The sequence below is a fragment of the Grampus griseus genome (assembly GCF_964374135.1).
Source record: "Grampus griseus genome assembly, chromosome: 12".
In the NCBI taxonomy this organism is placed as follows: domain Eukaryota; kingdom Metazoa; phylum Chordata; class Mammalia; order Artiodactyla; family Delphinidae; genus Grampus; species Grampus griseus.
The window spans coordinates 5,203,732-5,228,854 of record NC_139006.1 but is presented as its reverse complement, the minus strand read 5'-3'; the positions used below and the strand labels follow the sequence as shown (position 1 = coordinate 5,228,854).

Sequence of the window (25,123 nt, the reverse complement as noted above, 5' to 3'; positions counted from 1 at the left end):
TAATTGTGGCCTGGACCCGTCATTTCATTAAGGAGTGCAAACGGATTTTCTAATCTCTTTCACTCCCTCCTCATTTACTAGCGGGACTTTCCTAAAAAGAACTTTCGGTCCTCGACTATTTTGTGACTCTGAAATAGAGTTCTTTGAAGAAGGGCAGGAGGGATGCTTAATGCTTTTCTTTTAAACATTTCAGAATGAATGAATAAGCTCGTGCCCATGCCATCGGCAACGGTGGCCAATTTTGGGGTGTCATTATAAATTCAGCGATATATAAAATGTTTACAGTTCATATTTTCCAATCAATTGCACTCGTCCTTGTTGGGGCTGTTTCCACTTTTACAAGCTTGGGTTGCTTTTTATAGAAAAGTTAAAAATAAAAATTATTTTTTAAAAAAGAAAAGGTTAAAGCCCCACCAGGTCAGGGAAGACTTCCGGGCGGTGGGGGCGTGGAGATCATCAACCTCACAGCCTCCTCTCGCGCTCCGGCCAGGTCGCCGGCGGGTCCCGCGTCCGGGGGCGGGGCACGGCGTGGGCGGGGCCTTCGAGGCTGTGCGCGCGGGGCGGGGCAGGTGGCGCGGCGGCGGTGGCGGCGGCGGCAGCGCGGGCAGAGGTGCGGTGCTTGGCCACCGAGCGCGCCAACGCGGTCCCCGCCGGAGCCGCGGCGTCCCACTGTGCGGCTCTCACCCTTCTCCCGGACCCCGCATCCCACCGGCCCCAGGATGGGCGCGCGCTCTTCGGGCGGACCCCGGGCCCAGGCTGGGTTCCTGCTGCTGCTGCTGTTCGGGCTGCTGGCCCCGGGCGTGCAAGGGGCACGGGGCCGCGGCGGCACCGAGAAGAACAGCTACCGCCGCACGGTCAACACCTTCTCGCAGAGCGTCAGCAGCCTGTTCGGCGAGGACAACGTGCGCGCCGCTCAGAAGGTGGGCTCCGCGCCCGCGCCCGCGGTCACCTTGCCGCAGCCGCCGCGCACCCGGGGCCCGCCTGGGCCGTGCGCGGCCTCCGGGGCTGCAGGCCGGCCGGGGCGCGGGAAGAGGGGGGCCCGGGTCTGGGGCGGAGGAGCCCGGTCTGAGCCCCGGAGCCTTCCGCCTGCCGCCCAGGCCCTGCCCAGCCAGCGTCGGGTCTGGGGGCCGGTTCCGGCGCAGGGCCTCGGTGCGCCCTCTGTGCCACGCGGTACTTCTCCTTGGACCTTGCCCCCGGGGGTGCGCGGCCCGGGCCTCCTCCGGGCGGCGCTGACGCCGGCCGCGCCTCTCATTCATTCATTCAACACGTTTGAATGAGCGCCTACTGTGAGCCAGGCATCGTGGCGGCTGCCCGGTGCGGGGGGGAGGGGCGGGGGGCGCCCTGCCAGCCAGCGCCCGCGCCCTGTCCCCACGCTGCTGCGCTCTCCCCAGCAACCCCGAATTTCCCGTAGCCTTGCACCCGACCCATTTCCCCTGAGCACCTGAGGCCCTCCTTCTTCTGCTTTGAAGATATTTAGGCTTTTTACTTTTTAAATTATTTTTTAAAAATGGGAGTAATGCAGTCTGCTCTGTTGCTTTGGCAACCTGGCACCGTAACAACCCTTTTAAGCACCTACTGTGTGCTGGGCCTTTCACTTGGAACGTTTTGTTTACTTTGGAGCTGTTGAGGAGCCTCAGACCCCTGGGGATGGTGTTGAGCGCTCCGGAGAAGCGCAGGGAGTTCTTTCTCCCTTCTTTGCCCTCGGTAGCCATTCGGGGTAAAAGTCCCCCGAGAAAGGGGAAGTGAATAGGGGGACAGTTACCTGTGGTCAGGCGGTTCCTTGAGTGCAGCCCTTACTGCTCTGCACCAGTTCCTTTGCTCTGCACCAGTCCTGGGGTTTGGGAGCGGAGAGAAGTTTGGGTTTAAGTTCCAGCTTTTACTGGATAGCTTTGGGCAAGTGGCTTCACTTTTTTGAGCCTCCGTTTCTTTATTCCTTAAATGGGGCTAATGATAATATCCTCTTGGTTATGAGTTTGTAATTATGAATCGTTGGTACCTTCTTGGCCCAGAGTAATGGCAGAATCAGTGTGAGCTACTGTTGTTAGTTAATATCCTGGCCAAGGAGCAAATCAACATTGCAAAGCCCCGCTGAAAGGGCTTTCAGGGTTTAAAAAACGTTTTCTGGTGCTTGAGGTGGAGGGGAAAGAAAAGAACATTAAAGCCCAAATCAGATTGGCTGGATATTCTAATTGGATGAGGTGAAATACAAGTTAATTTGTTGGAAAAACTAACTTCTGACTACCATCTCCTATGGGTGTTCTGAGCCTCCGTAGAAGTTGTGGGTTCTGGCGGGATCTCTTTGTAGGTGGCCACGGAGGGAGAAAACAAAAACACCTGAGTGCAGAAAGGTGGCCATCCAGTCTGCCTGAGTGTGAAGGGTGAATCTGCACTTCCCTCCTGCCATGTGCCTGAGCCATTTGAAGGCAGAAATCATTCCTTTTACAGCAAAAAGAAGTGTGACTTTTTTTGAGGAGGGTAAGCACAAGTAACCCATGTCTTGGCCGACGGTCCTATCTGAGAATATAAGGTCCGCGGACGTGAAATACAAAATAGATACTTAAGAGTTTAATATGCGTTGGTGCCAATAAGACAGCTGTATTCTGGCAAAGAATCTGAGAATCTCGAGGTCAGAACTGAAGTTTTTGGTAAATGAAGTTTTGTGCCTTCAGTAGAGATGACAATAATACTAATTTATTTGTTTAGGATGCACCTTTTTTCCTTTTTTTTGGCTGAGAGGCATGCAGGATCTTAGTTCCCTGACCAGGGATTGTACCTGAGCCCCCTACAGTGGAAGCGCAGAGTCTTAACCACTGGACTGCCAGGGAAGTCCCCAAATGCGCCTTTTTAAAAACGATCTAATTGGTTTTATTCAGCAATTCATGAACTGGGCAGCATCCCTTCTAGCAAATAGGTGGTCCAATGTTCTAAGTCCTTTTATAGGTAGAGTAACTCACTTAATCCTTAGAACAGGCCTGTGAGGTAGGTACTATTAATGTTTCCATTTTACACATAGGGAAACTGAGGCACAGAGTGGGGAAGTGACCGGCTTCAGGTCAGACTGGGTGGAAGAGCCAGGATTTGAACCAGGCACAGTGGGTCTGGGGACCACACTGGTACCCTCACTGGTCTCCCAGCATCATGACCCTTCCTGATTCCCCTAATCATTGTGGCATCTAGAATGAGGCTGCCCCGATACTTCCTGCCTAGTGTAGCCTAGACCGGCCAGTCTTGGGGGAGATTGTTTTGTTAATCTTAATTAAAAGAAACTGGATCTGCTAGGGACTGTAGTTTTCAGCGAGCCAGACCTGCTTAGTGGGTTGTGAAGTTTGAGGGCGTTTAATGAAACACTCCATGTTCTATCTAGTACTTGTCTAAAGTTAACCCCTGACCTTCTTCTGGTGGAGCATGGGCCTTGCTCTCCAACAGACATGGTTCATCCCAGCTCTGCGTCTCACTAGCTCTGTGACCTTGGGCCGGTTGCTTGACCTTTGTGTGTCTCATTTGTGCAAAGGAGGTAAATTGGAGGGTTGAATGTGATTAGTCAGGTTGTACAACGCCAGGCACTTAATAAGCACTTAGTAAATGGTAGAAGATATTTATATCTTCTGGTGTAATTTAGTGTAAGGAAGCACCTGATGTAATTTAGTGTAAGGAAGCACCGTCGTTCAACCTACACTTGATGGCCAGTGTTTCACTAGTTTCCTGTCTTTTGCCACGTGAATCCTGGCTGCAGTCCAGGTCCTCCTGTATAAATTTTTTGGAGAGCGCTTAGACAAGTTCATCTGTAAATTGTCAGAAACGTCATTGCTGAGCCAAAGGATCTGTGCGTTTTAAAATCTTTAATTGCAAAATAATCGGTGCACTTTTCTGTGTAAGTTATACAACATAATGAATTGTCTCACACCAAACACGCCCATGTGACCAGCATGTAGACCTAGAAAAGTATGGTCGAAATCCCCCTGCCCCAAGACAACTCCTCTCCTGACTCTGACAGCGTAAATTAGTTTTGATTGCTGTGTCCTTTATGCACAGTTCCAGTTCATGTACTTTTTTAGTACTGAGAGATGTTACTGAATTGCTTTCCAGTTATACTCCCATCATACGTGTGAGGGCTGGTTCCCAAACCCTCTCCAACGAAGTGTCAGTAAACTTTTTGGTTTTATTATTTTACTGTGAGATATCTGGTCTTTTCACTTATCCAGAATCCATTGGCGTCTTCTTTTCTGGGAACTGCTTTTTGTTTTCCTTTGCCATTATTGAACTGTTGGTCTTTCTTTTTTTTTTTTTTTAAGAGGCTTACATTCTTTTGCTTTGTAAGCAAATATTTTGAGCAGAGTAACTTTGACACTTTCCAGTCTTTTTTTTTTTCCCACCAACATTCTAACAGCTTTATTGAGAGGTAGTCGACATAGACTACACATATTTAAAGTGGGACAAAAGTGCACACGTTGGTAAATTTTGCCATATGGATATACCCCTGAAAACATCACCACAATCAAAATAATATTTCGTTTTTATTTTGAAAAGCTGAAAGAATTGAATAAGGAACAACTAGAAACTCCACCTGGGTTCACCATTTCCCCCCCCCAAACTGTTTCTCTTTCACTAACAGGCACGCACATACACACACTTTTTTTGAAAGTAAATTGCAGACATCATGACACTTTCTCCTACAAAACCATAATACTGTGGCCCCTCCACCCCAAAACTTAAATTTAGTACAATAATATTTTGTAATATACAGCCCATATTTGCATTTCCTTTATAGCTTTTTAAAAAAAAGCCAGCACCCAATCAACGCTTGTCTCTTTAGTTCCCTTTAGTCTGTCAAAGTCCCTCCACCCATCTGGGGGTAAGGGAGGCTTTTACGACATTGCCATTTATGTCTTTTTTTTTTAATAGCTTTAGGGAGCTGTAATTCAGATACTATACAATTCATTCCCTGAAAGTTCAGTGATTTTTATTATAGTCACGGGGCTGTGCCCCCATCACCACAGTCAAGTTTAGAACATTTTCACCCCTCTCCAAAGAAGCCCTACACTCATTAGCGGTCACCCCACCTCCCCCAGCCCCTGACAACCCATCTTCTTCTTTGTCTTTATGGGTTTGCCTGTTCTGCGCGTTTCCTACAAATGGAATCATACAGTGTGGTCTTTTGCATCTGGCTTCTTTCTCACTCAGCATCATGTTTTGAAGGTTCATCCCTTTTGTAACCTGTGTCAGTATTTCATACCTTCTTATGGCTTTTTATTTATCCATTTATCAGTTGATGGTCATTTGGGTTGTTCCCACTTTTTGGATTCTATGAATAGTGCTGCTTTGAACATTCATGTGCAAGTTTTGGGTTTTTTTTTTTTGTTTCCGGTACGCGGGCCTCTCACTGTGGTGGCCTCTCCCGTTGCGGAGCACAGGCTCCGGACGCGCAGGCTCAGCGGCCATGGCTCACGGGCCCAGCCGCTCCGCGGCATGTGGGATCTTCCCGGACCGGGGCACGAACCCGTATCCCCTGCATTGGCAGGCGGACTCTCAACCACTGCGCCACCAGGGAAGCCCCATGTGCAAGTTTTTATGCGAATATATGTTTTCTGTATTTTGGAGTATGTACCTAGGAGTGGAATTGCTGGGTCATACGGTAGCTCTCAACATTTCAAGGAACCTCTGTACAGCTGTACCATTTTACGTTCCCACTAGCAGCGTATGAGGATTCCTTTCTCCCCATCCTCGCCAACACATGTTCTTGTCTTCCCCCCACCCCTTGGATGCATTTTATTTAGTTTATTTTTTAATTGAAATATAGTTGATTTGCAATATTATATTAGTTTCAGGTGTACAACATAGTGATTCAATATCTTTTTGGACTATACTTCATTTATAGTTATTTTAGAATATTGGCTGTATTCCCTGTGCTGTACAGTATATCCTTGTAACTTATGTATTTTATACACAGTAGTTTGTACCTCTTAAACCCCTACCCCTATCTTGCCCCTCCCCCTTCCCTCTCCCCACTGGTAGCCACTAGTGTGTTCTCTGTATCTGTTTCTTTTTTGTAATATTCACTGTTGTATTTTTTTAGATTCCACATATAACAGTTATCATACAGTATTTGTCTTTCCTTCTGTCTTTCTTTCTCCTTAACTTTTTAGCCACCCGGCGTGCAAGACCTTAGTTCCTGGACCAGGGATCGAACTTGCGCCCCCTGCAATGGAAGCACGGAGTCTCATTTTATTTTATTTATTATTTTTTTTGCGGTACGTGGGCCTCTCACTGTTGTGGCCTCTCCCGTTGCGGAGCACAGGCTCCGGACGCGCAGGCTCAGCGGCCATGGCTCATGGGCCCAGCCGCTCCACGGCACGTGGGATCTTCCCGGACCTGGGCACGAACTCGTGTCCCCTGCATTGTCAGGCGGACTCTCAACCACTGCGCCACCAGGGAAGCCCTCTTTTTTTTTTTATAATTAATTTTTATTGGAGTATAGTTGCTTTACAATGTTGTGTTAGCTTCTACTGCACAGCAAAATGAATCAGCCACACATATACACACATCCCCTCCATTTAGGACACTACATGCATTAAGCAGAGTTCCCTGTGCTCTACAGTATGTTCCCATCAGTTGTCTGTTTTTTTTTTTTTTTTTTCAGTACGCGGGCCTCTCACTGTTGTGGCCTCTCCCGTTGCGGAGCACAGGCTCCGGACGCACAGGCTCAGCGGCCATGGCTCACGGGCCCAGCCGCTCCGCGGCATGTGGGATCTTCCTGGACCGGGGCACGAACCCGCGTCCCCTGCATCGGCAGGCGGACTCTCAACCACTAGCGCCACCAGGGAAGCCCCAGTTGTCTGTTTTATAGATAGTATCAATAGTGTGTATGTGTCAATCCCCGTTCCTCCCACACCACCCCTTTCCCCCTTGGTATCCGTACATTTGTTCTCTACATCTATGTTTCTGTTTCTGCTTGACAGGAAGCGTGGCGTCTCAACCACTGGACCTTCAGGGAAGCCCCAGTTTTTGTCTTTCTCTGTCTGACATTTCACTAAGCGTAGTACACTCCAGGTCCATCCAAGCTGGTGCAAATGGCAAAATTTCATTCTTTTGTATGGCCAAGTAGTATTCCGGGGTATGTGTGTGCGTGAACCACATCTGTCTCCATTCATCTGTTGACAGTTGTCTGTCTCTTTTAGTGTAGACACTTTAGTGGGGCTGACATGGTATCTCCGTGGGGTTGGGACAGGCCAGTTGACTTTTGAATTTTCCCACGATGCATCTTACCTGATTGCATCCCCAGGGTTAGATTGAGGAATTACAATTCCAGCAGGAATTCTACGCGAGGGTCTTGTGTCCTTGCTGGGGCAGCACATCAAGGCACAGGGTGTCGGCTTGTCCCATGACTTTGATCTTCAGTTGAGGCCTTCCGTCCTGGAGGTGCCTTTTCCCCTTTGTAATTCATTCGTGCAGGTGGTCTGCACGTGTGTTCCAGCACCTTCAGTTCACGTAACCTGCGTCTCTCATTGTGTTCCTCAGATGCTTGGGCAACCTCTGAACTGCAGAAACTCGCCCCTTCTCTGCCTTGTTCGTGAAGACACATGTGCCCTTACAGCCTGATTTCCTGGGAGCCAGTTTGCACGTGCCTGGGGATGATAGGGGCGAGGAGAACTTAGGATGCGGGACGTCCTCCAGATTTAGGAGGAGGGTGATGAAACCCTGAACTGGAGTAATTGTGTTTTCTCCCATAGCCATGGCCACGGCCGCAGGCCTCCTGAGTTGGTTCACCTGAATCTCCCTCGTTTTAACTTTTCATCCTGAAAATTGTCCAACAGACACAAACGGGGAAAGAAATGTGTAATGAACCCCAGTACCCATCACTCAGTTTTGCCATTTTTGTTACATTGCTCTCCCCATCAAAAAAGTTTTTGAAGCCTGGCATAGTATTTTAAAGCTAATCCAAGTCATAATGGTTTACTTTTGAATACTTCGGTCTGCGTCTTTAACAGGTGAACATTTTGCAAAGATCGTAGCCATAGTACCATCGTCACAGCTCATGACAATTCTTTTTTTTTAATTTATTTTTTTAAAAAGTTATTTATTTATTGGCTGCATTGGGTCTTCGTTGCTATGCGTGGGTTTTTCTCTAGTTGCGGCGAGCAGGGGCTACTCTTCGTTGTGGTGCGTGGGCTTCTCACTGCAGTGGCTTCTCTTGTTGTGGAGCAGGGGCTCTAGGCGCGCAGGCTTCAGTAGTTGTGGCACGCGGGCTTCAGTAGCTGAGTCTCGCGGGCTCTAGAGCACAGGCTCAGTAGCTGTGGCACACGGGCTTAGTTGCTCCGTGGCAGGTGGGATCTTCCTGGATCAGGGCTCGAACCCGTGTCCCCTGCTTTGGCAGGCGGATTCTTAACCACTGCGCCACCAGGGAAGCCCCGACAATTCTTTAATAACCAACCCAAGTCCATTTTCCGATTTCCCTGATCGACTCAAAACGTCTTTATGCGTAACTGCTTTGTTTGAATTGGGATATCCAAAGTCTACCCTTGCATTTCACTGGTCTGTCTTTTAAGTCTCTCTCTCTTCATTTTTATTTATTTATTTTCTCTGGCCTTGCTGCGCACATGTGGGATCTTAGTTCCCTAGTTCCCCAACCAGGGATTGAGCCCGGGCCTCTTCAGTGAAAGTGCAGAACCCTAACCACTAGGCCACCACGGAACTCCCAAGTTTTGTTTTGTTTTGTTTTAATTTTATTAAATTTTTTATTTATTATTAAAATTTTTATTGAGGTATACTTGATGTACGGTATTATACAAATTGTACAATATTATATAAATTTCAGGGGTACAACATAGTGATTCACAATTCTTACAGGTTATACTCCATTGAGAGTTATTATAAGATATTGGCCATATTTTATAGGTTGTAGAAAACATACAACCTGTGCCGTAGGTTCAGCTTTTCACCTGATTTCTGTGAACTGCTTCAGGCTCTGGGCTCCGCCGATCCCCCGTCTTAGTCGGCAGGGCTGCCGTGAGGAAGGACCACAGCCTGGGCAGCTCACACAGAAATGTATCATCTGGAAGTTCTGGAGGCTGGAAAGCTGAGATCGAGGCGCTGGCAGGGTTGGTTTCTCCTGAGGCCTCTCTCCTTGGCTGGCAGATGGCCGGCTTCTCCCTGTGTCCTCACGTGGTCTTTCCTCTGTATGTGTCTATGTCCCCATCTCTTCTTGTAGGGCCACCAGTCCTGTTGGATCAGGGTCCCTCATACTGATCCCATTTCACCCTTGCTGAGATTTGGAGGAACACGGTGCAGCCCGCAACACTCCCTGAGGGCTCCTGTGTCTTCACACAGACGAGGGAGCCAAGGAGTCACATTGCCCAAGGGGAAGCCACAGTGAGTGGTGCTACCCCCCGGGGCAGAGAGCAAGTGTGGTTCCCACCGCTCAGTCCAAAAGGCCCACAATGGGTCTGTCCCTGCAACACCCTCTCCTGCCCTGGCCGGTCCCCAGGGTGGGCCTGACTTTCCTCTGAGCCAGGCCAGACCCTGGTTGGGCCTGTGGGTTTCTGAGCACCTGCTTGAAGACGTTTGTTAGGTGGGAAGGGGATGGCTCCGTTTGGAGAGAGGGCCGGACCTCCATCCTTGCTGGGAGCGCTGGGTTGCCACCCAGCAAATCCTCGGGTCTGACACAAGCAACCCAAGTAGCTCCCATGTCCTGAGGCCTTTACAGGTTCTTCTGGCTGTCTTATCTTAGTTCCATTTTACAGCTGAGAAAGTGGAGGCACAGACAGGGTCAGCAACAGCAGCAACTGTTGTCTCTTCCCCCCCAAATAAGTACTTCCTCACACCCTTTCTAGGAGAGCTGGTGCCCTTGAAAAGCCCGGTAGCTTTTGGTGTGGAGCTCTTTCCTCTTTCCTCCACTTGAACAAAATGTACAAGTTGCTACTTATTGGCAAACGTGTACAAATCACGCGTACTTTAAAGAATTACGACAGGAGCAGCAACGCGGTAGAGCCCTGAAAGGGAATGCTCTTTGGCAAGAAAGAGGAATTAAGTACCAATACATGCTGCAACACGGGTGAACCTTGACAATGTTATTTTGAGTGCAAGGAGCCAGGCACAAAAGGTCACGGATTGCCTGATTCCACTGGTATGGAAAGTCCAGGAAAGGCAAATCCATGGAGATGGAAAGGAGATTAGTGGTTGCCTAGGTTGGGGGTGGGAGGCGATGGGGAGTGACTGCTGACAGGGACAAGACTCCTTTTGGGGCGATGAAAATGTTCTAACGTTAGATTATGGGGAAGGAAGTTTATGGTATGTAAATGATATGTCAGTAAATCTCTAACCAAAAAAGAATTATAACTAAACCAACACCAGTGTGCCTTCTCTCCAGGTGATGATACATTCTCTGAAATCCCCTCACCCACTGCCAAAGAGAGGGACAGTGACCCTCTCTTCTCTCAGACACACATACTTCCTCCTTTTTTTTTTTTTTACATCAACCCTTCCATTATTTTTTTTTCCTCTTCCAGTTTAAAAAAACCTCTTTTTAGATAGGAGTACAGTTGATTTACGATGTTATGTTAGTACCCTTCCAGTTTTTAAAGAGCAGCTTATTGAGGTATAATTCACATACCATACCGTTCACCCATTTAAAGTATATCGTTCATATATCATTTCCGTATATTCACAGGGTTGTGTAACCATCACCACAGTCAACAGTAGAACATTTTCATCACCTTGAAGAGAAATCCTTTAGCTCTCAACCTCTGTCCCTAACCCCAGCCACTGCTAATTTACTTTCTGTCTCTATGGCTTTGCCTACTGTGGACATTTCCTATATTTGTGGACATTTCCTATTCATGGAATCACAATTTATGGTCCTTTGTATCTGGCTTCTTGTCCTTAGTGTAAGGTTTTCAAGTTTCATCCTTGTCGAAGCATGTGTCAGTACTTCATTCGTTTTTGTGGCTGAATAATATCCCATGGTGTGGATATGTCAGGTTTATCCATGTGGTCTTTAAATATACAAATCCCTTTGGTGCTTGCAGCTAGGAAATTTAAGGCTAAAAGGATGATGTCCTTGCAGAAGAGTCTTGGGGCCAAAGCTTCTGTTAGAAGATCAGGGACTTCCCTGGTGGTCCAGTGGGTAAGACTCCGCTCTCCCACTGGAGGGGGCCTGGGTTCAACCCCTGGTCAGGGAACTAGGTCCCCCATGCATGTTGCAACTAAGAGTCCTCATGCCTCAACTAAGACCCAGCACAGCCTAAGTAAATAATACATTTTTAAAAAAATCGGATGTCAGTAGACATTTTGAACCTCTGTTGGGTGCGTCAAAGCATTTCACACAAATCTCATTTAACGCGCACAACAACCAGCTGAGATGGGTACTATTAATAACTCCACTTGTCAGGTGGAGCCCTGGTATATAACACATATATATTCTACCCATGGCCACCCAGCAAATAAGGGGCAGACCTGGGACTTGAACCCAGACAGTTAAGCTCCCAGCCCCGCATGCTGTCAGCCAAGCGACAGCAGTAGCACAGAGGTCAATGGCATCCTTTGCTCTCCTGGCCACTGATTCAACACTACTCCTCTTTCCCCCTGTCCTGGAGGATGGCTCCAACCAGGATATCCAATTTTAAATGCTGTAACCAATTCACTTCGAGGCACTTAACCTCTACACGTGAGCCTTGCAACACTCTGGTCCCCCTGGGAAGCTGGGAATAACCTAGGTGCCCATCCATAGGGGATTGGATAAGCAGCCGCAGGTATGCCATCTTTGCAAAGAATGAGGCCTCTCTGTCCTGCCTGAAGTTGAATAATCGAGGCTGAGTGTTCCATGAGAAACACAGCAGAACTGTACACATATGCTGCCGTTTATGGGGGAAATATTTCTGCCATTTCTCACCCGGTGCATCTAAGAGAGGATCCGCAAGCGAGTGGTAACAGCGCTGCCACTGGAAGGGGGTTTGGGTTGCGGGGAGTGAGACTTTATACCATGTGTATAGAATATCACTTTTTTAAAAATTTGGCCGCACTGCACGGCACGCAGGATCTTAGTTCCCTGACCAGGGATTGAACCCGGGCCCTCAGCAGTGAAAGCGCGGACCCCTAACCATTGGACTGCCAGGGAAGTCCGAGAATATCACTTACTATTATTATTTTTTTAATATCACTTATTTTTAAAAAATACAACAAAATGGGACTTCCCTGGTGGTGATTAAGTGATTAAGAATCCGTCTTGCAATGCAGGGGACTCCGATTCGATCCCACAGGCCGTGGGGGCAACTAAGCCCGGGCACCACAGCGAAAGATCCCACGTGTCGCAACTAAGACCCAACGCAGCCAAAAAGATAAATATTTTTTTTAAATACAGTGAAATGAAGCTGCACCTCATATTCATCCTCGGAGAGCTTCAGTAGCCCTGGGTCCTTAAAGCTGGGATGGACGTGGCCTCTCTCCACTGTTTGCACACGCTAGGGAGATGCTGATGGGACTTGAGTGTGAGAACCACAGTTCTCGCCCTTCAGAGTTGCTCCCATGCAGCAACGTCCCAGCCTCCGGGGAAAATAGGTTGGTTGCAGCACCTCCCACTGTTTAAAAATGAGAAATCAGGCAGAGACTTTGACAAAACAGTTGGCCTAGAAGGGCTCCAGGAGGAATCGGAGGTGGTGTGAGCAGCTTTGCAGAGAGCTCCCGGCTCCCCCGATGCATCCCTTCCCCCGTAGGAGGGAGATTTGTCTAGATTCGCTTGGTTCTTGGCACCTGGACACTTAGTCCCGAGCTCCGTCAGTCCCCTGGGCTACTCGGCCAGTCCTGGTGTGGCCTTCGTCATCGGCCGGCTGTGTTTTCTCGTCCAAGTGTAAGCTTGGCCGGACTAGGCAGGAGGGAGCTTTGGCCGGGTCGGTAATGATCTCTCTCTTGTTTCTGCAGTTCCTGACGAGGCTGACCGAGAGGTTCGTGCTGGGAGTGGACATGTTTGTGGAAACCCTGTGGAAAGTTTGGGCAGAGCTCTTGGACGTCCTTGGACTTGACGGTAGGTGTGGGGGGCATTCATTTGAAGGCACTGTTTCATTCTGGTGCTGGTCAAATTATGGGAGTAGTACCCACGGCGGGTGGCACAAGAGAAGACTAGGGGGGCAGTGAGGATACGAGAGGACCTTTTTTATTGTCATTGTTGCGTGTGTAAATAGCTGAGATTCCCAGATGCTATTTAGGATAAGGTGCAGGTGGGCAGTGCCAACTTGTGTGCCCCCAGGCAAACCTCGGGGACTGGAGGTGGAGTCTCTAGGTTGTTGGGGTCCGTAACCAACTACTCCAGTTACTTAGACAGAAAGGGATTTAGTTCAGGGAATGCGGCGCTCACACAATCATCAAAAGGGCTGAAGGAGCGATGTGTGACCCCCCAGGGGGTTGCTGCCCTGGTCTAGGAATTGGACGGCAGCTGCTGGAACCCTTTGAATTCAAGCTCACGGCCCTGGTCCAGTCTGCTGCCTCTCTCCAGGAAGCCTGCAGCAGTCTGTGTCGGGGTCCCCTAGACCATCCCCAGGTTCTGTGCATCTCCAGGAGGACTCCCGGGACCCAGCATGTGGTCGTACTCACAGCTGTGGTGTATTACAGTGAAGGACACAAAGCACAGTCAGCAAAGGGAAAAGGCTCACGGGGTAAAGTCTGGGGGAACCAGGCACAGGCCCCCAGAGCCCTCTCCCAGGGGGGTCACACAGGATACCCTTTATTCCCCGAATGAGGTGTCATCTACCAGGGACGCCCAATAGGGGCTCAGCCTCCAGGGTGTTTATTGGCAGCTGGTCACGTAGGCGCTCTCTGCCTGCACCTTCCAAATTCCCGACTCCCCGAAGGAAAGCAGGTGTCAGCGTGAACCGCACTGATTGTAAAAACCTCCAAGCCAGGGAGCCCCTGTTCTTGGTGAGAGGAGGGAGCCCTCACTGCAATGTGTATGCAATTCACTCAGCTCTCCAGGACGCTGACCAGGAGCCCCCAAGTTGAACTCAATTCTAACCCTATCTCCTTGGAGGTAGCATCTGATCCCACGGGTCACGGGCTCAGTCCCACAATCGGCCCCACTTCAGACACCAGTCACAGATCCGTGCTCTGACAGACTAGTGTAGATCAGAGGTTCCCACGACCCCTCCGCACCGTGGGTTCAAGTAATTTGCTAGAGCCGCTTGCAGAACTCAGGAAAGTTTACTCACTCACTAGATTACTGGTTTATTATGAAAGGATATAACTCAGGAACAGCCAGGTGAAGGAGATGCGTGGGGCAGGGTTGGTGGGCAGGGACTCGGAGCTTCCAGTTCTGAGTTCTCTTGTCTCCTTGGCTACTGGTGATGGATTCAACCTTCAGCCCCTCCTGGAGGTTAGAGGGCCCAAGCCTCTAATCATCTGGTTGGTTCCCCTGGCAACCAGCCTACCTCCTGAGAGGCTTTCCAGAATCAGCTGATTAACAAGCACAGGTGTGGGTAAAAGGGGCTGTGAATTATCAAGACACTTTTATTGCACTCGTCACTTAGGGAATTCCAAGGGTCTTAGGAGTCTGTGCCAGAAATGGGGATGGACACCAAATACATGTTTCTTATTATGCATCACAACCTCACACTCCAGAAATCCTAGTTCCCAGATGCCAGCCAAGGGCCCACCTTGCCAGCAGGTGTTTCTAAAGAGTGGCCTCAGGCCTGCTGGGTGAACTCTTCCCTGCACAGCTCCTAACTAGGGTCCCTTCTCAGCAAATCAGCCAGAGCAATTTTTTTTATTACTGCTTTTATAGTAGTGATTTAAAAAAAAAACAAAGAAGGCAGGTCAGGTCACTGTCCTTAAAGCTGCCCAGCGACTCCTTGCTGCACTTGGAATCGACCAGATTCACACCAAGGACACTGCAAGCAGCAAGGACATCCTGTTCTTGGACACGCTGGGGTCTTTGGTACCTTCTAGTCCCTCCAGGCGTTCCCTGCTGGGGGTGATCCTCCCAGCCCTTTGCCTGATCCCATCTTTCCCATGCTTGGGTCTCTGGTACGTGACACCTCCTTCAAGAGGCCCCTCCTGACTACCCTGTGTGAGGAACCTGGTCCTCAGTTCTCACCCTCAGCTGTAACATCTCCTTTCCGTGTGCGTGTGTTACGCATCTCCCTTCTGAGATCCCATGAGTGGGGTCTTGCCCACCTCCTCCAGGCTGCAACCTCGGACCTGGCTCTGCCTTGGCACAAAGGGGCCCATCGTTAATAAGAATTGGAGGCCTGGGCTTCCCTGGTGGTGCAGTGGTTAAGAATCTGCCTGCCAATGCAGGGGACACGGGTTCGAGCCCTGGTCCGGGAGGATACCACATGCCGCGGAGCAGCTAAGCCCGTGCGCCACAACTACTGAGCCTGCGCTCTAGAGCCCATGAGCCACAACTACTGAGCCTGCGTGCCACAACTACTGAAGCCCGCACGCCTAGAGTCCATGCTCTGCAACAAGAGAAGCCACCGCAACGAGAAGCCCGCGCACCGCAACAGAGAGTAGCCCCTGCTCGCCGCAACTAGAGAAGGCCCAGGCGCAGCAACAAAGACACAATGCAGCCAAAAATTAATTAATTAATTTTAAAAAAAGATATATGAACGGCCAGCAGGTACAAGAAAATGTATCAATACTACATTACTAGTGGTTCAACATTACTAGTCATTAGTGAAATGCAAATCAAAACCACAATGAGGGCTTCCCTGGTGGCGCAGTGGTTGAGAGTCCGCCTGCCGATGCAGGGGACACGGGTTCGTGCCCTGGTCTGGGAAGATCCCATGTGCCGCGGAGCGGCTGGGCCTGTGAGCCATGGCTACTGAGCCTGCGCGTCCGGAGCCTGTGCTCCGCAACGGGAGAGGCCACAGTAGTGAGAGGCCTGCGTACTGCAAAAAAAAAAAAAAAAACAAAAAACCACAATGAGATATTAATTACCTCATGCCTATTAGCATGGCTATTATCAAAAAGATAAGAGATAACAAATGTTGGTGAGGGTGTGGGGAAATTGGAACCCTTGTACACTGTTGGTGGGAATGTAAATTGGTACAGCCACTACGGAAAACAGTATGGAGGTTCCTCAAAAAACTAAAAATAGGGAATTCCCTGGCAGTCCAGTGGTTAGGACTTCACGCTTTCACTGCCAAGGGCATGGGTTCAGTCCCTGGTCTGGGAACTAATATCCCAGAAGCCATGCAGTGTGGCCAAAAAAAAAAAAAAAAATTAAAAATAGAGCTACCATATGATCCAGCAATTCCACTCCTGTGAATATATCTGAAGGAAACAAAAACACCCTGTCACAGAGATAACTACACACCCATGTTCATTGCAGCACTATTTACAATAGCCAAGATGTGGGAACAACCTAAGTGTTCATTGACAGGTGAATGGATAAAGAAATTTTGGTGTGGGCTTCCCTGGTGGCACAGTGGTTAAGAATCTGTCTGCCGGTTGAGGGGACACAGGTTCGATCCCTGGTCCGGGAAGATCCCACATGCTGCGGAGCAACTAAGCCTGTGCGCCACAACTACTGAGCCTGTGCTCTAGAACCTGCGAGCCACAACTACTGAAGCCCGTGCGCCCAGAGCCCGTGCTCCACAACAAGAGAAGCCACTGCAATGAGAAGCCCGTGCACCACAACGAAGAGGAGCCCCCTCTCGCCGCAACTAGAGAAAGCCCGTGCGCAGCAAAGAAGACCCAACGCAGCCAAAAATAAATAAAATTAGAAAAAAAACAAAACGCATTTTTGGTGTGTGTATATATACAATGGAGTATTATTCAACCATAAAACGAAGGAAATCCTGCCGTTTGAAACAACGTGGATGGACCTGGAGGACATTAAGCTAAGTGAAATAAGTCAGAGAAAGGCAAATACTGTAGGATCTCACTTATATGTGGAATTTAAAAAAAACAAAACCTCATAAAATGAGAGATCAGATTTGTGGTTGCCAGAGACAGCAAGTGGGAGGCAGGGGAATTGGGGGAAGATGGTCAAAAGGTACAAATTTGCAGTTATAGGGTAGGTAAGTCCTGGGGATGTCATGTACAACATGATGTGTAGTATAGTTGTACCGTTATAGTTGAAAGTTATGTACCGTATAGTTGAAAGTTATCAGGAGAGTTAGTAGATCCTAAATGTTCTCAGGAAAAGGAAGAAACTGTTTTTTTTTTTGTATCTATATGAGGTGATGGATACTAACTAAACTTGTGGTCATCTCGCAATATATGTAAGTCAAGTCATGCTGTACACTTTGAACTTATATAGTGCTGTATGTCAGTTATATCTCAGTAAAACTAGGAAAGAAAGCTGCATGCTGAAGTAGGATGTGTGCCTCTTTCAAATGGTTTGGTAAAAAAAAAAAAAAGATATGTGACTAGAGATGGAGCAAAATGTTAACCATTGTTAAACCTAGGTGGTTTTGATAGGAGTATTTAGTTTACTATCCTTTGAAATTTTCTATTTGAAAATTTTCTTAAGTCAGGCACACAGAAGATGCAAGTCTTCCATTTCACTCCATTCTTTTTTTTTTTTTTTTTTTTTTGGCGGTACGCGGGCCTCTCACTGCTGTGGCCTCTCCCATTGCGGAGCACAGGCTCCAGACGCGCAGGCCCAGCGGCCACGGCCCACGGGCCCAGCCGCTCCGTGGCATGTGGGACCCTCCCGGACGAGGGCACGAACCCATGTCCCCCGCATCGGCAGGCGGACTCCCAACCACTGCGCCACCAGGGAAGCCCTCACTCCATTCTTAAGATGGAACTTCATGTGTGGGTACCAGTTACAATTAGGTTTGACTGTGAGTAACAGAGACCCCAAATAACAGCAGCTTAAACAAGATGGAAGCTTATTTCTCTTATGTGAAAGTTCACAGGTAGGTGGTTAGGCAGGTAGGTGGCTTTGTAGCACATTCTCCTCGGGTCCGAGGCCCCTCCCATCTTATTGCTCCCCAATAGGTGACCTCCCTTCCCTCATGACACAAGACAGCTGTTTCTATTCCAGCCATCACATCCACATTCCAGCAGGCAGAAGAAGAAGAGGTAAAGGGCATATTCCCACTACTTCTAGGAAGCCACCCCAAAACGTTTCTGCTTACCTCTCCTTGACCAAAGCTTAGTTATGTAGCTGCAAGGGAGGCTGGGAAATGCCCTTATCCTAGGCAGCCGTGTGCCCAGCCTAACGCTGGGCATTTGTTACTATGGAAGACAGGAAGAAAGGAAATTGAAGGCCAGTTTTCAGGCTCCGCCCCACCTGAAACGCGATATGACCGCGTTGCCCTGTCTTTTCCCAGGACTTGGTATAAAGGCTAATGAGGCAGCCAACTTTAATTCCTTGGGTGTAGCAGAGGCGCAGCCAGTGAGCTGAGCTGCCCACCCCCAGCTTGCAGAGAACCCCCTGACCCCGTGTAACCGGCCGCTGTCCCTCTGTTCTGTCCTGCAGTCTCGAACCTGTCCCAGTACTTCAATCCAAGCTCGGTGGCCAACAGCCCCACACGTGCCCTCCTGCTGGTGGGCGTCGTCCTCCTGGCCTACTGGTTCTTGTCTCTGACCCTGGGCTTCACCTTCAGCGTCCTGCACGTGGTGTTCGGCCGCTTCTTCTGGGTGGTGCGGGTCATCCTGTTCTCCATGTCGTGCGTGTACATCTTGCACAAGTACGAGGGTGAGCCCGAGAATGCCGTGCTGCCGCTGTGCTTCGTGGTGGCCGTCTACTTCATGACCGGGCCCATGGGCTTCTACTGGCGCAGCAGCCCCAGTGGCCCCAGCGTGGAGGAGAAGCTGGAACAGCTGGAGAACCAGGTCAGACTGCTCAACATCCGTCTCAACCGAGTGCTGGAGAGTCTTGACCGCTCCAACGGCAAGTGACAACCAGCCAGCCGGCCGGGTCCCCTCCTCCCAGTGCCCTCTCTCCGGAAGCAAAAAAGAAGAAGAAAAAAAAGAACGCCAAACCCCAAACAATCTTAATAAACATGTCTGAGCAGGAGAGTGGCGCTTTGCGAGGGTGTTTCCAGCCACGTGTCAACTCTTAGGACATCTTCCGAGAAGAATGGGACAAGATCGTTGGTGTAGAACTACCCACCAAGTGTCATTAGTGGAAAAAAATCTTTTTTAAACAAAGGATATAACCATATTAGCTGTACAGGAAGAGAAGTTTATCTGTGCATAGAGCATAAAGTTAATTTTTTCAAGCATTTAAATACACCTTTTGTAAGGTTTTTTAACACAGGCAGATGGAGTTAAGTTTTAATAAACTTAAAACTTTACATGGAGGGGAAGAAATTGCTAATTCGACCTTTTGGAAGAGTTTCAAGGCAAGCATTTGTTTTTGCAGCGTAGGGATTGGTGGGTGAGGTCTATGTGCATTCTTTTCAGGTTCCAAAGCTGTGACCTTCGTTTCACGTTGTTTTTCGTTGATGTCAATTTCATGAATGTTGTCACTTCTGAATGTGGGCCATTGGGTTTCAAGGATGAAACTAAACATCTTTTGGATCCTAGTGACCCCAGCCAAGCCCCCTTCAATCCTATTTCTAAATGAAGACATCACTATTTGTAGAAAACCTAAGATTTTTTTCCCCCTTCTGTACTTTGATGTATCTTAACCTCAACATTTTGTAAAGGGAAATTCAAGGACCGGGCAAAGAAATGTCTTTGGGGTTTGATGCCGGGAGCCGCCTGGGTAAACTCATTCAGGAATCTATTTGATGTCCTAATTTCGCCATTTGCCAGCTAGGTTGATACAGGAAAGATACACTCTCTGGGCTTTTTTGATTATCTGTTTCATCTCGGTTTTGGGTGACTCAGGACCTTAGAAGGAAACCCAATAGCAGCTAATAACATTTTCGAGTCTGTTGCTGCTTATAATGCATTCTCAGGAACAGTAAGCAGGAATAAGCCAGACTTGGAGAAGATCTGAATTATTTTTCCTGAAATTTTTACGGTACATGTGTTAGGTGCTTTTTGCCTGGAGTCTGGGGTGACCTCATTTTTAGCTGGTCCCTCAGGGCAGAGAGAGGTATGTGCAGGGCAGACAGCTGTGGGGTCCTGGACAAAGGGGGCTTTGCAAGGCTTGGATCAGGGGCTAGTGGAGATGCCCCTTTCTGGCTACCAACAAGCACAGGAGAGCAAGGAAAGGATGCTGCCGGGGGTTGTGACTGTCTTTCCCTGCCTACCTGCGTCGTGCCCTGGCAGCCCCCTCACAGGAGCCCCTCTACGCAGGTTTGCAGAGACCCCTGTCAGATCAGATAGGACCAAGACCTTTTGGTCCAGGTATCATTTGGGGGAAAACTCAGCTGCCTGCCAACTCCTCCTGTGCCGCCCTTCTGTGACGTTTTACTTGGGGTTACAAGTACCTGGAAAACGGAAGCAAATGTTTTCTGAGGATGTTTATGAAACTTCTGTTATTAAGGTGCACGATAACGGGACCCAAACTCCTGCATTCAGTTCGCTTCCTGAAACGCATGTTCTCTAGAATTTGCTTGGGCAAATCTTTACCCATGGGCATTTGACCCCCGTGTTTTTTGCATTGGAACCGTTCCAGTTTTGTCAGTTAGATATTTACGGACAAATCTATTTTAGCGCAGGGTGTGAAGAACTCCAGGGAGGTCATCTTTGCCCTCCTTCCTTTTGTGCATTTAGCTTCTGTGTATCTGGCATATTTAGGTATTTGCTCCTGTTAGCCAGAAGGGAAATTGACATTCTCTGCGCAAAACTTTTAAGTCTTAAATTACGGGTCTGGGTCTAACATCCACTCTGTTCTCTCACCCACCCTCACACATGGAAACCTGCTGGGCACTGTGCTGTACCGAGATCCAGGCAGGAAAACCATTTTAACTTCTAGTAGATCGAGGGAGGCTCACGTGTCTAGGTGCTGGTGGACTCAGGCCACAGCATCAACTGGAGATTGCCGTCGAGAATATGCACCTTGTTTTCCAGATTGGCTAAGTGTAGGCTGTGAAGCCAGTTTTATAGCTCAGTACACTCAAAGGGATGGAATGATGTCTTTATTTTTAACAAAAGTTAAATAGTTAATCAGTTCACTAGAGGTATCACTTCAGGGTAGAACAGTCCTTGAAATTCTGATAGAAATCATGGATGTTCGATCTGAATAACGCCTGCTTTTTAATGCGTAAATTTGACTTTTGCTTGGGTGTGTTCTTAACCCCAAATAATTTGGGTTTTTTATTTTTTTTGCTTTCTCCATTCCATGGAAGCTTGTAGGGTAAGCTTCCTTCCTCATCTCTTCCTTTTTTCTCTCTTTTGTACATGGAGAAATGTATTTTTGTACCATATCTCATACCTTGAAGAGAAACCTTTTTTATATCTTCAGGGCTGTAGTATATATTAGTGTAACACATCCTTCAACGTGGTATGTAAACATCCTGACGAAAACTACTGTGGATCTCTGTTTTAGTTAAGACTCAGTTTTTTAGATACCTTCAAGTCATCAATGTTAATTGCCCAGTGCTTCAGTATCACAGTAAATACCGAGAACAGAAAATAGTCCAGAAGAGAAAAAGGACCAGCTACCTCCAGATTGCTGGATTTCTGTGGGTGTTTGGGGATAATATTTGGAGCAATCTCTTCCTTGACATCCTAGCAAAGATGCTTTCCTGGCACATCAGCCTTCTGTAAATATATTTTCCAGTACCAATCCGCGTTACCTGCCTTCCGGGTTTTTTGGTTTGCTCGTTTTTGTTTTTGTACCCCACATCATTTCTGGTAACAAAGTGCAGCAACAGAATTTCCTGAAAGCTAGCCTTGTGACTTATGCCAGGGGTCTTAACTTATGAAGGTGACCGAGTGACAGCACCGAGAGAGGTTAGTGCCGTTGAAAGAAGGCTTTTAATACCCACAGGTTCCTGGAGACAACAAGCATACCATGCCACGTGGGACCACAGGAAGCCTGATACGCGCAGGGTCAGGAAGCAGACGGAGGGGAACTGGGTCTGTGCTCTTCTGACTGTGGTGGGAAGTAGCTAGCTGGGGACATCACCTGTTGGAACTAAGGGTGAACATGTAGGATGGGGTCAGTGCTTGGGAGGGTTATAATAGGACTTTTGCACACCCACGAGGGCTGGCTTGCAGGAAAGATGCAAATCACTTTGGTCGTTAGTCTGGCCCTGTGATTCAGCAGCCTTCTGGTTAGGAATAACGTGTCAGATGTCCAGTGCAGGATCTGAAACATGGCGAAGACACCTTCTCACTAGTGGGAATCCCACTTTACTTCATCTCCGTGCTTCCGGCTGCTTCTTAAGATGCTTTTGAGGAATGATACCTGCCTTACAACGTGACACCTGAGCACTTCTCCCTGATGGGTTTTGAATTGGCTGATGTAATCCGAAAACCAGCTCTCCCATCCAGCCAGCTCACTTTAAAAGGAATGCCTGGGACTTCCCTGGCGGTCCAGTCGTTAGGACTCGGTGCTCTCACTGCCGTGGCCCGGGTTCCATCCCTGGTTGGGGAACTAAGATCCTGCGAGCTGCTCGGCGCGCCCAAAGAAAATTAAAAATAAAAGGAATTCTTTAAGGTCCTAAAGGTGTCAACCTGCTCCCCCAGCTTTTTAAAATAAGACATCATCATTTTTGTTTATGGCCATTTGAGTCGTTGAACCTTCCCTCCTCACTTGTGAATAAGAGAAGTATATATTTTCGCAGGAGCTAATACAGTACCCTTAAAATTAGTATTGGATGACCAGCAATATGATATATAGTATCGGGGATGAACAGACCTTGTCCAGCGTACTCGATTCTGTGCTCTGCTCTTCATTGATTCCTTGATAGGTAGGAGGTACCCCAGGACCAGTTTTTCCCTGGTGGTGGCGTAAAAAGCCGATCGTCCTTTGCACCGTCTACTGAAGATCTGCGGCAGCTAATGTTATTATGAACCATATGTTCTAATGTCTTTTTGCATACTTAAAGGTTTTATTGTAGTGTCAGTTTAATATCCGCATGTGTGTTAAATCTTTGAATACTGTAATTAACTTGATTTCTTGTGGTGGTGATTAGCTCTCACTTAAAATCCAGCGAAGCAATTATTTCCCTCTTAACTGGAAATCACATTTGTGAGGTATGGTACCCATCATCCACAGCGTATTCATGAGTCAAATTTGTATTTTGTGTATCTGGTTATAAATTTTACGTAGCATTTAATTTGATACTATAAATCCACTTGATTTGAATATAGTGGTGTGTGTGTGTGCGTATGTGGCGTGTGCGCACTTTAGTTTCATGAGCCTTGGGAAACTGATTCTACAAATATCATAAATAGACATAAATGTATAAGGCTTATTTTTTTGGCAGAGCGATCCGTACATCCCTCTTATTTATTAAATCACTGGCTTTGGTGTTATGTAGAGATATTTGTAGACTGATTTCAGAACAGAATTAAAATATTGTGAAAATTACAGCTTAATAAATGTTTATGGTAATTTTGTTGTACAGACTTCCTAAATGTATTTCATTACTTCCAACCAAGCACTTGTGGAGTTTTCCCAATCTTGACCTGTAATGCTGATTCCATGATTCTGTTCCCCAGTCCAAGGAGAGTCATACAATCTTGAATTTAATTGTTTGATTGGAGGTAGTGTTGCCACATAAAATACAGGACACCCAGTTAAATCTGAGTTTCAGATAAACAACAAATGCTTGTTTAATGTAAGTATGTCCTGTGCAATATTTGGGACATGCTTACACCAAAGGAAAAACAAAAAAGAGTTGTTGCTTATCTGCAATTCAGCTGGGCATTGTATATTTTTATTTGCTCATTCAGGCAATCCTAGCAGGATATAGCAACTGATGTACACACCTCCCCCCCACCCTGAACTGGAATGCTTTTGTGGGTACTAAAAATTGTTCCCTAGCCTTAGCAAACATTCAGGAACAAATGTAAGAGGAGAACGGAGACGTTAAATACACTTTTGACCTGAGAGTATTGCTCCTGGGAATATTTATGTTGCCAAGAAAATCTCACAGGGGTCTCCAGGGGACAGTTTGAGGCCAGTCATGGTGACGTTATCTGGAGGCCCCCTGGCTGGCCCAGCACTGGGAGAGCGAACAGCAGGGACCTCACACCATGGAGGACAACGCAGCAGTGAGTCACAGCATCAGTGCTGGGTGAGAAAGTGGGGACGGGAAGGAGGAATGACAACATTGCCCATTTGAGTGAGTTAAATACATCTGATTAATCATTTTGCAAGAGTACATTAAAGAAGACATATCCGCGGACCCCAGTGTTCTTAGCAGCACTACTTGGGATAGCCAAGACACGGAAACAACCTAACTGTCCATCGACAGATGAATGGATAAAGAAGATGTGGTACATATATACAATGGAATATAGCTCAGCCATAAAAAGGAATGAAATAATGCCATTTGCAGCTACATGGATGGACCTAGAGATGATCATACTAAGTAAGTCAGAGACAAATATGATTCATGTCACTTATATGTGGAATCTAGTAAAAAATTGTACAGATGAACTTATTTACAAAACAGAACAGACTCACAGATCTTGAAATCAAACATGGTTACCAAAGGGGAGACAGGGGTGGGAAGTGATAAATTAGTAGATCGGGAATAACATATACACACTACTGTATATAAAATAGATAGGGAGTGGTTAGGATTTGGTGCTTTCTCTCACTGCTGTGGCCAGGGTTCAGTCCCTGGTGGGGGAACTGAGATCCCACATGCCTTGCGGCGGTGGCCAAAAAATAAAATAGATCACTAATAAGGACCTGCCATGTAGCACAGGGCACTCTACTCAATATTCTGTGGTAAGCTATATGGGAAAAGAATCTGAAAAAGGACGGATATGAGCATGTGTATGGCTGATGCACTTTGCTGTGCACCTGAAACTAACACAGCAGTGTGCGTCAGCGAGACACCAATAAAATTTTTAAAAAAATAATAATAAAATGTGGCTACTAGGAAATTTTATTTACTTATTTTTTTTTGGCCCTGCCGCACAGCATGTGGGATCTTAGTTCCCAGACCAGGGATAGAATTGGCACCCCCTGCAGTGGAAGTGCGGAGTCTTAGCCACTGGACCGCCAGGGAAGTCCCTACTAGGAAATTTTAAATTAGACACGTGGTTTGCATTTGTGGCTTTCATTGTGTTTTCCCCAGACCTCACTGAATTATATAAACAGCGC

At 47.7% G+C, this 25,123-nt stretch overlaps 1 protein-coding gene across 1 annotated transcript; it reads left to right on the top strand.

Moving 5' to 3' along the window:
• Window positions 1-719: 719 nt before the first annotated feature.
• BRI3BP (BRI3 binding protein) lies at window positions 720-23,371 on the top strand (the record flags this gene model as incomplete). The annotated part of the gene is made up of 3 exons (XM_082667954.1): window positions 720-920; window positions 12,910-13,012; window positions 18,416-23,371. The coding sequence occupies 3 exons, from the start codon at window positions 720-722 to the stop codon at window positions 18,835-18,837; spliced, it is 726 nt and encodes a 241-aa protein (XP_082524080.1). The 3' UTR covers window positions 18,838-23,371.
• Window positions 23,372-25,123: the final 1,752 nt, after the last annotated feature.